General features: G+C 41.5%; 1 protein-coding gene across 1 annotated transcript in view; it reads left to right on the plus strand.

The window, feature by feature from the left end:
- The window catches only part of LOC114251936 (fatty acid synthase-like), a 44,230-nt gene extending 38,008 nt beyond the window's left edge, over window positions 1–6,222 (plus strand). Inside the window, exons 31-37 of the mRNA XM_089733484.1 lie at window positions 683–788; window positions 897–1,041; window positions 2,418–2,568; window positions 3,250–3,397; window positions 3,467–3,643; window positions 3,761–3,863; window positions 3,943–6,222. Of these exons, the coding sequence (XP_089589610.1) occupies window positions 683–788; window positions 897–1,041; window positions 2,418–2,568; window positions 3,250–3,397; window positions 3,467–3,643; window positions 3,761–3,863; window positions 3,943–4,529 (1,417 nt within the window). The 3' untranslated portion in view covers window positions 4,530–6,222. The remainder of the gene's footprint in view (window positions 1–682; window positions 789–896; window positions 1,042–2,417; window positions 2,569–3,249; window positions 3,398–3,466; window positions 3,644–3,760; window positions 3,864–3,942) is intronic.
- Window positions 6,223–16,883: the final 10,661 nt, after the last annotated feature.

A 16,883-nucleotide genomic window follows, 5' to 3' on the forward strand; every position in this document is an offset into this window, starting at 1 on the left:
ATCAAGATACAGTCTCGGATTATGTAGTGAAACTTCTCAGCAATACACTTTTTAAAAATATACCGTGGACTTTAACGGTACGAACTATCCAAGCCTGACTTGACTGGCCCAGACCTCAACCCTTTAGAGTTCAAATTATGACCAGTTTTAGAGGACATGGCCTGCTCTAAACGACACGGCGACATTGAGTCTCTTAAAAAAATTTTGGAGCAAGCATTGGCGAAATTTCCCTTGGAAACAGTTCGTATATCCATAGATTCGTGGCCAAACAGATTAAATGCCTGTATAAAAGCCAAAGGCGGCCGTTTCGATTATTATTTTTTTCTTTTTTGGTTAGATTGTAATAAATATGTAGGTATACATTTTAATAATATTACATTACTTCATTTAAAAAAAAATGCATTTTCATTTGTAACAGAACTCATGGCTGGACTAGTTATATACTATATAGTATATATGTGGCTATATTCAAACCTTTAACTTTGAACTTCTTTTAAAATGAACATCATATTAACAGCATATTTCTGAGTATGTAACAACTTTATAATTAATGTTATTGATCTCAATTTGCCAACGGTGAGCAGTACGTTATTTAGAATTAAACTAACAACACTGCGCTGTACTGAACATATTGAACCACAAGTCCGTATAAGAATTTATTTCAAGTTATTTATTTATTTAGGTTCTTCATGGTGATAACTGATGATCATTTGAAAACCAAAATATGTTTGCCAAGAAATAATGACGAATACCCAGCAACTATACTTGACCTCGGTGCTTTGAGAAAGGTATGCGGCGTCGAAAGCGAGATAATCTTAGAACGCCTCTAAAGTGTTTATTTACAAGAAATTTAACAAGTTTTTTATGACAACACCGGTTGGCATATTTTTTCGCAGGATCGCGATATATCGTCTTCCCAAATTAATCGTCTGTGTGTGGAAGCTGTAGAGGCTGCCTTGTGCTCCGGAGAATATGTAGTGATTGCAGCTCCGCACGTTATTCCTCGAGAATCGCTCGTACAACAACTATGCAGTATCGCTGGTAAGTGGAGTCATTCTAAAAATTCTGTGATCAGATTTTATAAGCTCTAATTAGTGGAATTGTTCACAACAATATTAAATATGTATTCGAAGGCTATTAATCTGAAGAAACTAGTATGCAACCTCGCTTTGTTTCGTCTGTGACCTCGAACTTCTTCCGTACTTGTGTCTTCAGGTTCTTTAGCATTTTACTGCTAAGACGACGGCGGAGTGACCACATTTCCCCAGAATTGAAATAGAAGAAGTAATAATAATAATATAACACTTTATTTAACACCATATGTACAGAGTAAGCATATAAAACAAATAATAGTCGGTGACATAAATTGGCGGCCTTATCGCTGAAAGCGATCTCTTCCAGGCAACCTTGCAGGGAGAGGAATTAGCGAACTGGACGGTGCTATATCTTAATAAACTTACATAAAAATATAAACTTATATACACATGTGAAAAATAAATACAATATAAGATATACTTACATACGATTGAATACAAATAAATACTAAAAATATGCAAGTAAATGCAAAATAAGTAGCAACTTATACAGTTATATCGTAGGAGCCATATTATTGTGCAAGGTAGTGCGATTTTAATCTGAACTTGAAAATTTCCGGCGAGGACGATTGTTTGATGCTTAAGGGTCGTGCATTCCATAAACGGACTGCTTCAACCGCAAAGGAATGGTCATAAAATGACGTCCCGTGAGCCGGAAACTTCAGCATTAAGTTCTCCGATGACCTAAGTGAATGGGAGTTTGCAGTATGTAGGAAATCAAAACGTTCCCGAAGGTAGCGCGGGGACGAAGAATTAAAAAGGACACGATAAAGAAGAGAAAATATATGAACATTCCGGCGATAACGAATAGGAAGCCACTTGAGCTTAACTCGATACTCAGAGACGTGGTAATATTTGCGTAAACCAAATATAAACCTTATGATGAAATTTTGAAGACGCTCAAGTTTTTTTAGCTGTGTACAAAGTACAAAAAATCACTTGTACAAAATGTATGCTGAAGTGCAAAAAATTAAGAAGGTTGTGTTAATTGATACCTAAATTTTATGTCTCGCGGTAGGCAAACTTTTTCTGTTTGTGTTGCCGTTTATAATGGCGCTCAGAAGGCTGGCCTACTCGTATTCAACATAAAGATATTTAAAAAAAAATAACAACTTTAATTCATTAATATAAATTTTAGCTCATTTAGGCTACAAGAACGCGAATCTCTATGAAAAACTGTTTGGTTAAATATTATAGTTATTTCTAAGGAAAGATTATGAAATGTGATTGTTTGAGGCAACGATCGACTTCAAAATTTTATAAGTACTAGTTGTAGCCATTCTGTATATTCATTTGTCAACAAAGTTATGGATCTTCAAACAGGTTTAGAAATGTCAGAGGATTCTAAAGAAACAACGACTCTTCGCGAGCTGGGTGTCGTAGCCGAGAGAATACCAAATATAACAAACTATTTACGGGACTATCATAACATCACGTTGGTTGACAGTGATGTGTCTTCTCTAACATTGCAAAGGTGACTCTGATTACTTTAAGAAGTTCTATCTTTTCGTATATTATTGTGCATCATTGGGTGAACAAGCACATGGCCTGTTGGCAAAATGATTGGCGCTGTCCTGGACATTTGAGGTCTCAACTGTAATAGCGACTGTCCCACTCTTAAAAATTGTGCTACTTATGTATGTGGACTTCCAATGCGCCCTACCAACTAACTATGCGAATAAGCTGCGCACTTTTTTATTGCTAGTACGGAGGGCGAGTACATGGATCACTTGGTGTTAAGTAGTTACCGGAGCACATAGACACCAACAATGTAAATGCCACCAACCCCACCTTGAGGTTTTAAGTTTTTAATTTAATTTTAAGTCTTAGTTTTATAATACAACGATTGCCCCACCCTTCAAATCGAAACGCATAACTGCAGCGTAACAGAAATGGTCGCACTAACATGCGGGTCTACACACGACGCCGTATCACTAGTAAAAAGGGCTTTAGTTTGATATTAAATAATATTAGTAAGTGTAGTATTAAGTGTAGTACCTATTTAAGGTCAGCCTAAAAAGGTTCAGTGTTCAAATATGGTTCAAATACGTTTAGCCATCGATGAAATAACAATCAGAGAGCGAATTAATGTCAATCGGACAAAGCATTAAACTTTATGACCAAACCGAATTTTATATTTTTATCAATTTTACAGAATTAACGAGATAGAGGACGCTATTGTTGCGCCTGGTTATAGTACTAAGAAAGGGTTGGAAGCGTTCTATTCGTATGTAGATCCAGACGAACTGCTAGCCACAACTGAAATGGTGTTCATGCCGACACTCACCAGTAGCGCGACCATGGTAAGCTTCAGCAAAATGACTTAAATAGCTTAGGTAAAAAATTGCTAGTGACATTTAAAAAAATTGCAGCGTGATGACGAGTTCGACGTGAGAGTGACATCGCTGTGTATCGTCCCTGGTCTGGAGGGACACCACGGGCGGTTCCGAGCTTTGTGCGAGCGACTCAAGCTGCCCGCGCTCGTGCTGCAACCCGGGCTGGACAAGCTGGACGAGACCATACAGCAAACAGCACGACGATATGCCAATGTAAGGCATCTATTAGATTTTGTTCAATTTACATGCTGATAATTTGAATTATATTTTCGTACATCAATGCTATAGTCGGTTATTCATGAAAATAATTAAATTGAATCTACTTTTCAGTCGCTGCTAAGAAAATCGGCGATCAAAAATAATTTCTACATTTTGGGATATGAAACTGGTATATTTGTTGCGTTAGAAATCACGGCTATTCTGGAAGAACACGGTAAGTTTACGTTTGAACGTTTCATTCTTGACTAAGCAGTAATGAGCTTGTATTTTATTAATCCGCTGTTTACTTTTAGGTCTGACGGGTACATTGTTTTTGTTGGGAGGATCACCAAATGATGTGTTGAATGAGATAGAATATCAACTGCAAGGATTCAAAACAGATCAGCTCGAGGAGGCCGTGGCAAGGCACATGCTTAAAATTATGGCCCGTGAACACTTTAGGGAAGTAGAGAACGCATTTTCGAAACGTACTCTGTGGAATGACCGAGTGGATGCGGGAGTGCGAACGCTGTTGGGTCACGTGTCCCACTCGGCGCAGTACGCGCGTGCACAGATCGAGGCGGCGTGCGCGCGGCTCGTCTACGCGCGGCGCTACGGCGGCCCGGCGGCGCCCCTGCGCTCCCGGCTCGTCCTGCTGCGCTCTCCGCTCATCGCGCGCTCCGCTCCGCCAGAATGGCAGCGGCTGTCGTGGGGAGGGGTCACCGAACACAACTTGCTGGCGCCGTTACCGCATGCCGCCATGGACATGCGTTGCGCTACCATCATCAACAAATATCTGGACGATGATATTTTAGACCAATTCGATAAGAAGAATTTGTGTGAAACTTACCTTCTAAATGCGGATACTTTCATGTCTGACTCAGTAATGCAGGAAAAGTAAAATTTTACTTCTTGTTCAATTTCTTAACTTTCAAAGCTGTATGCTACTTTATAATGTATGTATAATACTTATATAATACTATATATCTATGGTATTATAGTATGCTAAAAAATTTCAATCTTAGTTTTATTATTAAATTATGCTTTTAATTGTATATATGTAAACTTTTATTTTTTTCAAACATCTCATCTCTTGTCATATGTTCTTGATTCATCTATTGGTGGAAGTTTTCGCTTTGTCAGAAGTTCTTAGAAGAATTGACGATTATTGCCTACGAAGTCATTTGTCATATTTTTGTGTAAATGTGGGTGTCAATTTTTGGGGTATAGTGACTAAATCATTAAAGGGGTTGAGTTATTACCAAATAAATCTTCAAGACAGTTGTTTTTTATTATTTTTTTTCAACCGACCGACGTTACGCTAAATACATACAGACAAACACTGGATGAATAAGAAACGATTATAATTAATAGGTGGGCTGAAAAGTTTGAAGGACGTCTGATGGACGAAATCGTGGAAAACAGACCCCATTTGAAAAAGATGAAAGTGCTGTTTCATAAAGACAATGCACCGTGTCACAAATCAATGCATCAAAAAACTATGGCAAATAGCATAAATATGGCTTCGAATTTCTTTTACATCCACCCAATTCTCCAGATCTAGCCCCCACCTAAGCTTTCCATTTCTCAGGCCTCAAAAGGATGCCCGCTGGACACACTTTGGGCCGATGAAAAAATAATTGCAGAAACTGAACTGACTTGAGGCTAAAGAGAAATCGTACTATGAAAATGGTACCGAAAAAATGTAAGACAGCTTTAATCGTTGTATCGCCCTAAAAGGCAACTATTGAATAATAAAATCAACATCTATATTCCAATTAAAGAGTCCAAAGAAATATTGTTTCTATGCTACACATTCTATGCTGCCTTCGAACATTTCACACCAATTGTTATTTGATAGTCGTCGTGGCCTAAAGGATAAGACGGCCCGTATACTTGTATCAAACAATGCAACAATTGCGGTGTTCAAATCCCGCTGACTAGTTTAAGTTTTTCTTATGAAACACGTACTTAATATGACTTACTAATTTTTTTTACGAATAATATGAATGACTTTCACGATTTTCTTTTCATACCTAAGCAGATAGCCTTAGACGGTTATGCCAGCGTAACGGAGCGAGTAAGTGAGCTCACGAAACTCCGACCTGAGGGACGTTGCTAACACTAGTCCTAGCAAAAGCAGTGCGTCACAGACTACCCCCAAATCGGAAACGCGATCCACTGAAAAGACCACGAGAAACTCAGTGAACTTTGTCTGTGGGTTAGTTTACTCACAGAGCCCTTCGTCCCAAGCGACGGGTTCGAGGAGAAAAGTGACTGGACTTGTAGTACCTAAAAGCACCGATAGTGGATTGGGAGAATCCGAAATTACCTGCTTCGGACGACGTCGACTGCTTACTATTCGGTCCGCAGGATCGGGTATGTAGTTACCGGCGGCCAAGACAATAGGGTTTTCGTGTTGCACCGCTTTCTCAAACGGACGAGGTCCCCGCGCCGAGGGGGCACGCGAGTTATGTGGTCCGCGATTAACCTAACCATAGGCCCAAGGATAAAATGTAGGACACTAAACGACTCCCTGCACTCTTCGTCCAAGCGTTCGATTCCCTTGGAGGTCAACACCCGGATGAGGTACCGCGGTCTCGGTCAACACTTAATGAAATACGTACTCAACAAATGTTCACGATTGACTTCCACGATGAAGGAATAACATCGCGTAATAATTTCATTCATTTATTCAGTTAGTGCCTGAATTTTTTCAATTTTTTATTTTCATATTTAGTATGTTTAAAAAATTTTTATTGTTAAGGTGTCCACAGTGGGCGTGGCTTGTACAAGCCAGAGTACCCGTTTTCGGCCGTATTTTCATTCCTCTGGGAAATATTTTTTTTTCAAAAATCATCTAGACGGCGTTCCGAATCGAACGACATCTCATTTATAATTTTCGGAGACTGCTGAAAAAAGTTGGTCCAAATGGCACTTGTTGACTAGTTAGTCTACCACGGTTTTAAGAAAATACATTATTCTAAAGAGCTATTACTGTACTAACGGAACCGTGGAGACTTCATAGACAACTAAAAACAGCGCTCATGTGCCACGGAGGCACAAGGTTTACTAATCTGCCATCGATGTTGCTGGGTATACGAGCGGCACTTAATGAAGATCTCCAAACTTCTTCAGCAAAGCTAGTTTATGGAGAATCTCTCAGACTCCTGGAAGAATTCATTCAAGTACAGTAGAGGTTTCAAATTTTGCATCAGAGTTGAAGAGGGATAAGGCTAATTTAAAACCAACACCAACATCATACTATACAAAACGACGATGTTTTGTGTCCAAAGATTTATCTAACGCCTCTCACGATTTTTTACAAGATGCTTATGTAAAACCACCACTAAAGCCGCCATATACCGGTCCACGTCTAGTCAAAAACAAGAATGACAAGACAATGAAATCGAGGATGGGAGACAAAGATATAAAAGTGAGTTTTGTCCATGTGAATCCTGTATTCGTTTTTTATTTTTTGTGATTGCATATATCGATGGACGAGATCACAACAACCTGGTTTTAAGTGGTCACCGGAGCCCATAGATATCTACAACGTAAATTCCGCCACCCTCATTGAGATAGGAGTTCTAAGGTCTCAGCATAGTTACAAAACCTTAAACGACAGCGTAAATGACAGCAATAAAACCTTATTGGAGAACTACAGGCCCATGATACTGCTGAGCCATGCCTTCTTGAGAGTCATCACGAATCGTTTCGAACGCAGGTTTGATGACTTTCAGCCTATCGGACAAGGCGGTTTCCGAAAAGGCCTTAGCACCATAGACCATATATAATATACATGCGCTGCGGTAGATAATATTATATAAAAGACCGAAGAGTATAATCGGTCAATATGTTTGGCGTTTATAGATTATGAAATGGCCTTTGATTCCGTCGAAACTTCAGTCATGCCGTATTAACTATCAGTATGTCGAAGTGTTGAATTACTCGTACAATAACGCCACCATTTTTATTTATTTTTTCCGGGTAGAGGGCCGAACCTCCTACGAGGTCCCCGCGCAAAAGGGGCGCGCGGGGTATGTGAGACTCAACGATCTGCATGGTGTTGTGAGCAGACCGCGGGCCCAAGGATTTTAGGACCCACCCACTAAACGACTCCCCTGCACTCTTACACACGATGTCCGATCCCCTCCGAGGTCAGAACCCGGATGAGGTAGGGGGGCTACCGCGGTCAACACTACAACCAGACGGCGCGGCTCACCCCAAGGACGCCCAGCCGACGGAGCCTTCGAGGCGAATCGAAGGCTCTGAAACGTCGGCCGTCTCGGTACGGTAGCCCGTCGGGCCGCCCAGACGGTGCCGCTGGTGTCCCGGAATACCCCGCTGGACCAGAACCAGCCTGCCGGGTCGGGACGCGATACACCGTCAACCGGTCGCTCTATTCACTCCACGGCAGCGCGCTAGTGCTGGTAGCGCGCCGCGCGGCCTCACCCCCTCAGGTCGCCCCTTGACCTTCACCGGGGGGAGGCCGCCACCTACAGGGGCCGGGACGTACGGGCGTATTCCCGCCTCCGGCCCCCGGCTCGACGGCGACGGATCGGTGCGGAAAGGGAAGAGCTCTCCCTCTCTCGCTCCGCCGCCTCCTTCTGCGAGATGGTGGACTCGCAGAAGTCGAGCATCGCCTTCCAGGACGCGTCGCTGCCGAGCATCATAGCCACGACGCGCGGCAGCGAGAGGTCCTCTCCTATGACCGCGACGAGGGCGGCGCGTTGCTCGTCGAATCCAGAGCAACGCGCCAGCGTGTGTTCCGCTGTGTCTTCCTCGTCGCGGTCCGCGCAGTGGTGGCACTGCGCCGTCGGTTCCCTTCCGGCTATCTTATGCAAGTACCGGCCGAAACATCCGTGGCCGATAAGCATCTGCGTCATCCGGAAGGTGAGGCATCTGCGGTCGCTGCCCACCCAGTCCGCGAGAACCGGGCGGACCGTCTCGACGGTACGGAGGCCGGCCGACGGGTCCGCCAAGCGGCGAGACCACGCCTCCAGCACGGACCGCCGAGATTGGAGCCTCCGCGCTCGAACTACTCCTTCGCCGGGACGCCCTTCCCTCCTAGAGCGAAGGTCGCTACGCCACCGGTAATCGGCAGCGAGCGCCTCCGCCTCCAGGTCCCAGGGTGGCGCCCCGGCGAGCAAGCACGCCGCCTCGAAGGAGACGGTGCGGTATCCTCGGATCGCCCTGACCGCGATCGCGCGCTGCGGACGTCGCAGCGCCGCGATGTTCTTGCGGGTCAGGGCGTGGCACCATACGGGAGCCCCATATAGTGCCATCGACTGCACCACCCCCATGTAGAGGCGGCGCGCCACCTGATCGAGACCCCCGACGTTTGGAAGCAGCCGGCTCAAAGAGCCGGCCGTCGCCATCAGTCGAGGGCCCAACTTCGCAAAGTGAGCGCGGAAGTTCCACCGACCACAATAACGCCACCATGCCAGGCCGAGTTTTTTTTTTATTTTTTATTGCTTAGATGGGTGGACGAGCTCACAGCCCACCTGGTGTTAAGTGGTTACTGGAGCCCATATACATCCACAACGTAAATGCGCCACCCACCTTGGGATATAAGTTCTAAGGTCTCAGTATATTTACAACGGCTGCCCCACCCTTCAAGCCGAAACGAATTACTGCTTCACGGCAGAAATAGGCAGGGTGGTGGTACCCACGCGCGCGGACTCACAAGAGGCCCTACCACCAGTAAAAAATGGATTCCTTTATACCAAAAGAAAAAAGCCCAGACAAATGAAGCTCAGTTAAAAAACATGTTCATGCGATTAAGTCGTTTAATTTACCTTGAAATTATAATAGTTCAAGATCATTTGAAATTCAGATTGACCGTTTTTTTTATTGCCTTTGCAGGTAGACGAGCATACGGCCCACCTGATGGTGAGTGGTTACCGTCGCCCATGGACTTCAGCAATGCCAGGGGGAGAGCCAAGCCGCTGCCTACCGCTAGCTAACTAACCTTTGATCGCAGAATTATATCGACAGTGAATAAACTATATTAATTGAGGCCGTCAGCGCAAAAGTGGCCTAGCCTACAATTTTTAATAATCATGCTTATAATTATGTACGAGGGCTGCACTAAAAGTATCGGGAATGGAATATTTCCACTGTTCCTGTCATATTAAAATATTTTTAATTGAAAACTCCTTGGTTTTAAAATTCGAATGCCATTTATTTATTTAAAAAAGATTCTCGGTCTTGTCAAACTTGTTTAATCGTTGAGAAAATGGAATTGACTCGAGAAAATTCAAGAGCGATGATTTATTATGACTTTCGAAATGGTTTAACACAAAAACAGTGTGTTGACCGGATGGTTTCTGCATTTGGTGATGAAGCCCCATCCAAAACCACAATTTATCGCTAGTTTGCTGAGTTTCAACGTGAACGTGTCAAGCTCAGTGATGATCCCCGTCAAGGTCGTCCAAAAACTGCAGTCACCCAAGAACGTTGATGTTGTGCGTAAGCTGATTGAGGAAGATCGACATGTGACATACCGCGAAATTCAGGCAACTTTAGACATTGGCATGAGTCAAATACAAATAATCTTGCATGAACAATTAGGTGTAAAAAAGTTGTTTTCCCGATGGATACCGCATTTGCTCTGTGAAGAGCAAAAAGCGGCTCGCGTTACATGGTGCGTCAGAACTCTCGAAAGATTCCACGCAGGATCCTCAAATGCTGTATACAACATTGTATCAGGTGACGAATCCTGGATATACGCGTACGAACCCGAAACAAAAAACCAGTCACGAGTTTGGGTGTTCGAAAATGAGTTAAAGCCAACAAAAATTGTTCGTTCACGGAGTGTTGCAAAAAAATGGTGGCCACGGTTGTCTCCAAAACCGGCCATGTTACGACTATTCCTCTTGAGGGACAAAGAACGGTTAATGTAGAATGGTATGCTAGCATTTGTTTGCCACAGGTCGTTTCTGAACTCCGTAAAGAGAACTGCAACCGCCGCATCATCCTCCATCACGACAATGCGAGTTCTCACACCGCGCACAGAACAAAAGAGTTTTTAGAGCAAGAAAACATAGAATTATTAGACCATCCGCCGTACAGCCCCGACCTTAGCCCTAATGATTTCTATACTTTCCCTAAAATAAAGAATAAATTGCGTGGACAGAGATTTTAATCACCTGAAGAAGCTGTGGACGCCTACAAAACTGCCATTTTGGAGACCCCAACTTCCGAATGGAATGGTTACTTCAATGATTGGTTCCATCGTATGGAAAAATATGTCAAATTTCGCGGAGAATACTTCGAAAAGCAATAAATACATTTTTAAATAGTAATGTTGTGTCACTTCGTTAATTCCCGAAATTTTCAGTGCCGCCTATGTATATTGCAATTTATTTAAAATATAATAAATTTTGATCCAATACCTACCTATCCATAGTTTCACCCATTGTTTACATTAACCTACCTAATCCATAGTTTCACCCATTGTTTACATTATTTTTGCGCGTATGTTTTGCGTACTCAAATTCAAATTAATGCAAACTTAAACCTCATTGATCCATAATAATTATGGTAAGCTTAGGCCACTTTTGCACTGACGCTCTCATTTAGAGTACTGCTTTTTTGGTTAAATCATTATTTTAAGCTGTAATCGTTTAAAAAATTGTAGCAACCAAAGGTTGTAAATAATTTGTAGCAAATCCGGTCTACAGCTCTGATACTATTTCAACCGTTACCAGAGGCCAAATCAGGGATGTTGCCTCCATTTAAAAAGTTAGCGATCCACTTTTCAAAATCCATCGGAGATTCAGTAATCTAGTAACTTGGACAGTCCAACACTAAATTGGGTAAAGTCCTTCGCGAGATCAAGACTCACTGCTAGAACCACGTTTTTAGCCTCTAAGTCTTCGGCCCATCAATTGATGAGGTATCCATATATTGAAAATCGCCAACTGTGAGACCACGAAGCATTTCGTACTGTCGGTAATCCTAGAAGCTGTGTATTGAATATTGTTCTCACACGTTGAAAAGCTAGGACGTTATATAGATAGGCCCGTAACCAAGGGTGTAACTCATCCCTTACCCTTTTTGGGTGGTAAAAGGTAGACATAGCCGGCAAAAGCCTATCCTGTACAAAAGATGATTTGATATAATAATACGTATATATTAATAATATAATATGGAATATGTCCTTAAATATATAATAATCTATCTTCTATCTTTCAGCCTCCAGAGGTTCTACTACTAGACATAGGCCTCCCTTAAGCCTTGCCACAACGATCGGTCCTGCGCTACTTAGATCCAGTGGACCCCCGCAAACTTCAATAGGTCGTCGTTGGAGGCCTACCCAAAGCTACGTCTTTCGGTACGCGGTCGCCACTCCAGAACGACTTTCCGGCCCCAGTATAATACTTTAATTTTAACAGAAATTTATACAGGTAAGTTGCGAATAATAAATACTCAACTCGATACGGCAATTAATTAATTGGCTAGCTAATTAACAATGAAAAACTCTATTTAAAATTTGAAACACCAGTATGTAATTGTTGTTCAATTTAAATTATTTTTGACGTCATTCCTTATTTTTGAAATTCAGTAGTACGGATGTTCTGGTCTTCATTTGAATTTAATGACCTCAGTAATTTATTTGATTTTCAACACAATTGTCAATTCAAGGAATTAAAATTACATCAAGTACTTTTGGTCACATAGTACAACACAAGAAATGGTTGAAAGTTGACAAGTTTTGTTTTTGAGAAAATTGCAAGAGCTAAGGAATTCAAATAATTATTTGAAACTCCTTTAATCCAGTATAACAGTACCGCAATCAAAAATCTCAACTACCTCTAGCTATTTCTATTACAACGTTATCGTCTGTAGTAATTACTAGGTCAATGTTGTCCTTTCAATGATAAAGAGGTTCAACACTCACCCTGAATTAATTATTAATTGCCCCCCAAATTTTTGGTACCGACAGACGGATATGATGAATTAAACATATCGTAGACGTTTTTCTGTTTCCAGTGCCTTATAATGTATTGTTGTAAGTTGTTATAATGAAAAAAAAACAGCATGAGAGAACGAAGAATCGAAGAGAGAAGCCCACAAGAAAGATAACTAAAGTGAATAGAAAAAATAATAAGACTATATACCAAACTGGCTATACGAAACTAGATAGGCACCCTAACCGGCCACTGAGGGCCATCTAGCGTGAGGGCTATCTAGCACCCCTATAACTAATATACCTAAGTATCGCCATATATCGATAGCACATCAGCAATTTCGACTTGTTGAATACATTACTGTGGACATTATTGCGTAGATACAAACCGTGCATTTCGAGTTCAGGGAGTAAATAGTAATTTTCTTATTGTTTCACCACATTTTCTTCTGTGGTTCGTAAATTAAATAAACTATTTCATATTGATTAGTTGTTTAATTTTTTCCGACTATAATACTACTACTATCTGAAATAATTGGATAATTAATACACAGCCAAGATGATCTTACATGTGCTCGTACATAATATTATTGACATTAAAACTACTTTTAAGGTTATTTTTTGTTTTATTATCTCCATTCCGAAGACTTTATCATGATGTGCCCATGAAAACTAAAGTTTAAAGAAATAGTTAATTATATACACGAGTCATGAAAACTGAAAAATACTATACTTAGTTGTTGCTTGTTACCGTACGAATACTAGAACTTTAATTACACCTTCATTTTCCAATACATTTTAATCAATATACGCGTTTGTCAAATTTAATGTAATGTATTTATTCAAACAGAAGAATCAACCAAAATTTAAAACAATAGAGAAAGAATAATTTAGGTGGGTTATGTATAATTTTATTACCGGATTGAATATATTTGTCACAGTCTACATAGTATTCAGTGTTGCTCATTGACATAATAACGTGAATATCGTCCACCTTAAGACATCTCTCTCTCTCTCTCTCTCTTCGATTGGTTCCTCACTGCTGAGGATCGTGACTCCGTCCGATTTCGTCAACCAACTGTCTCCATCGATCCCGCCCTGCAGCCCGGTGGAGTGCGTCGCTGATTGGCATCCCCAGTTCCTCCGCTATTTGGTCCGACCATCGTTTGGGACCTCTACCCCTAGGCCTTTTTCCCTCTATCTTAAGACATGGATGGGATAAAAAAAAATATTGCCTTTATAGGGAAACGAGCATACCTGACGGTGAGTGGTTACCGTCGCCCATGGACTTCAGCAATGCCAGGAGCAGAGCCAAGCTGCTGCCTACAAATGGAATATGATTAGGTCCTACCACCAGTAAATACAGCATGCCGATTCTAGTATGCTAGTATAATAAATAGACAGAGAATGCGGCTCCCGTAGTACTGTGAATCCCTTAGTCGTATTTAGGACACGCACGGGATGATAGGGTGGTGCTATTCTAGTAACTACGAAGGTATCCCCACATTTCGTATTATGTATATGCATTACCTAGGCGGCACTGAAATTTTCGGGAATTAACGAAGTGACACAGCATTACTATTTAAAAATGTATTTATTGCTTTTCGAAGTATTCTCCGCGAAATTTGACATATTTTTCCATACGATGGAACCAATCATTGAAGTAACCATTCCATTCGGAAGTTGGGGTCTCCAAAATGGCCGTTTTGTAGGCGTCCATAGCTTCTTCAGGTGATGAAAATCTCTGTCCACGCAATTTATTCTTTATTTTAGGGCAAGTATAGAAATCATTAGGGCTTAGGTCGGGGCTGTACGGCGGATGGTCTAATAATTCTATGTTTTCTTGCTCTAAAAAAAAAGTCGTCGTGGCCTAAAGGATAAGACGTCCGGTGCATTCGTATCTAGCGATGCACCGGTGTTCGAATCCCGCAGGTGGGTACCAATTTTTCTAATGAAATACGTACTTAACAAATGTTCACGATTGATTTCCACGGTGAAGGAATAACATCGTGTAATAAAAATCAAACCCGCAAAATTATAATTTGCGTAATTACTGGTGGTAGGACCTCTTGGGAGTCCGCACGGGTAGGTACCACCGCCCCGCCTATTTCTGCCGTGAAGCCGTAATGCGTTTCGGTTGGAAGGGTGGGGCAGCCGTTGTAACTATACTGAGACCTTAGAACTTATATCTAAGGTGTGTGGCGCATTTACGCTGTATATGTCTATGGGCTCCAGTAACCACTTAACACCAGGTGGGCTGTGAGCTCGTCCACACATCTAAGCAATAAAAAAAATAATATAAAAAAAAAAACTCTTTTGTTCTGTGCGCGGTGTGAGAACTCGCATTGTCGTGATGGAGGATGATGCGGCGGTTGCAGTTCTCTTTACGGAGTTCAGAAACGACCTATGGCAAACAAATGCTAGCATACCATTCTGCATTAAACGTTCTTTGTCCCTCAAGAGGAATAGTCGTAACATGGCCGGTTTTGGAGACAAACGTGGCCACCATTTTTTTTGCAACACTCCGTGAACGAACAATTTTTGTTGGTGTCTATGCGCACAAAAACTACCAAAAAAAAAAAGGAAATCGGTCAACGAGCACTACTGCGACCGCACCGTCACATCTCTCGCAGCAACCTTACGCACAACACCTATGTACCTGTTATATTGTCACGGTCGTTATTTCAAATATACTTTGAAAGGAAAAATAAAACATTCATTTCGTTTGTACACCACTGCTTGCCTCCTCTTCCTCGCCAACATTGGTCCATCGAGCCGAATAATTTCATCCACCATACGAAGACATCCCATCCTCATTGCCTACCTGTGCTAATAGCGTTCTATCTGCAAATTCCAGTGTTAATTGCGTCTACAAGTCGCCATTTTGTCGTGGCTACCTACCGTGCAGAACTTACTACACGTAGCTTACCTAGAACGAAAACCGTAAGTACTCCGTGTTTTTCCATCACCCACCAAAATGAGCACCGAGAAATTAATGATTTCAGGAAAATCTCCCAAAAGTCCAATTTCAAAAAGCAATGACCCTCTATCCAATTTCTTTAAAAAAAGAGGTATTATTAGAGGCAGATTAACAGTTTTAACGAAACAAATTAATAGCTTGGATCAGAACTCACTAGTTTCATGTACAAATAAACGCGCAGAATTAGAATTACGGCTTTCGACGGCTTCTAAAATGTTTGATGAGTTCAGTGAAATACAAAGCGAGATTGAACTATCAGTCAACGATCATGACCTTTTCCAACAACTGGAATTACGCGAAGGCTTTGAAAGTGCTTACTACACCATTATAGCTCAAGCTAAAAGCTTACTTTCATCTGGTGAGGTTGCTCCAAGCTCACATCCAGGCTCACACGCTGTAAAACTGCCTACCATGCCTATCTTTGACGGATCATATGAGCACTGGCTGGAGTATAGGGACACCTTTCTCTCTTTAGTACACAACAATGCAGATATTTCTCCAATCCAAAAGTTTCATTACCTAAAATCTTCATTAAAAAGCGTTGCGGCATTAGTTATTGATTCTTTGGAATTCTCCTCTAATAATTACACAGTAGCATGGGATTTAATTTGCAACAGGTACAACAACACTAGGTTGCTAGTTCACAATCATGTTAAAGCCCTATTTTCTATTCAAAATCTAGTTAAAGAGTCACCTACTCATATTCGTAAATTAATAGACACTATCTTGAAAAACTTACGCGCTTTAAAACTACTTAACGAACCGGTAGAATCGTGGGACACACTCATCATATATATGGTAGTTTGTAAATTGGATAGCACCACCGAACGAGAATGGGAGCAATACCGAAGTTCCATTCCCGCCGTAAGCAGTGGCGACATTTCCAAACAAACTACACCGGCAGTTAAGGTAGATAATTTAATAGCTTTTCTCAAAAATAGGGCAGACATGTTAGAAACATTATTGGTTACACATAGCACTAACAATAAAGCGAATAAACAAGTGCCTACGTCTAAGGTCCACTGCCATGTGTCTCCAGTATCACTCACTACAAATAGTTCACAACAACAACATAAAAAACCACGCGCTTGCTTAATATGCGATAATTATCATCCACTATATACTTGTCAATCTTTTATTGACTTTAATTTACAAAAAAAACTGAAATTCGTTCAGGACAATAACTTGTGTCCTAATTGTTTACGAACAGGAGATTCAGTATCAAACTGCAGGTTCGGTTCATGTCGTAAATGTAATAAACGGCATCACACAATGATTCATACGGATCAATCGGTCGCCGCTGCCGCGACCATTTCTAGCGATAACAAACCGGTTTCTCTAAGCGTAAACAACTCCTC

Source organism: Bombyx mandarina, chromosome 16 (assembly GCF_030267445.1).
Source record: "Bombyx mandarina strain Sakado chromosome 16, ASM3026744v2".
In the NCBI taxonomy this organism is placed as follows: domain Eukaryota; kingdom Metazoa; phylum Arthropoda; class Insecta; order Lepidoptera; family Bombycidae; genus Bombyx; species Bombyx mandarina.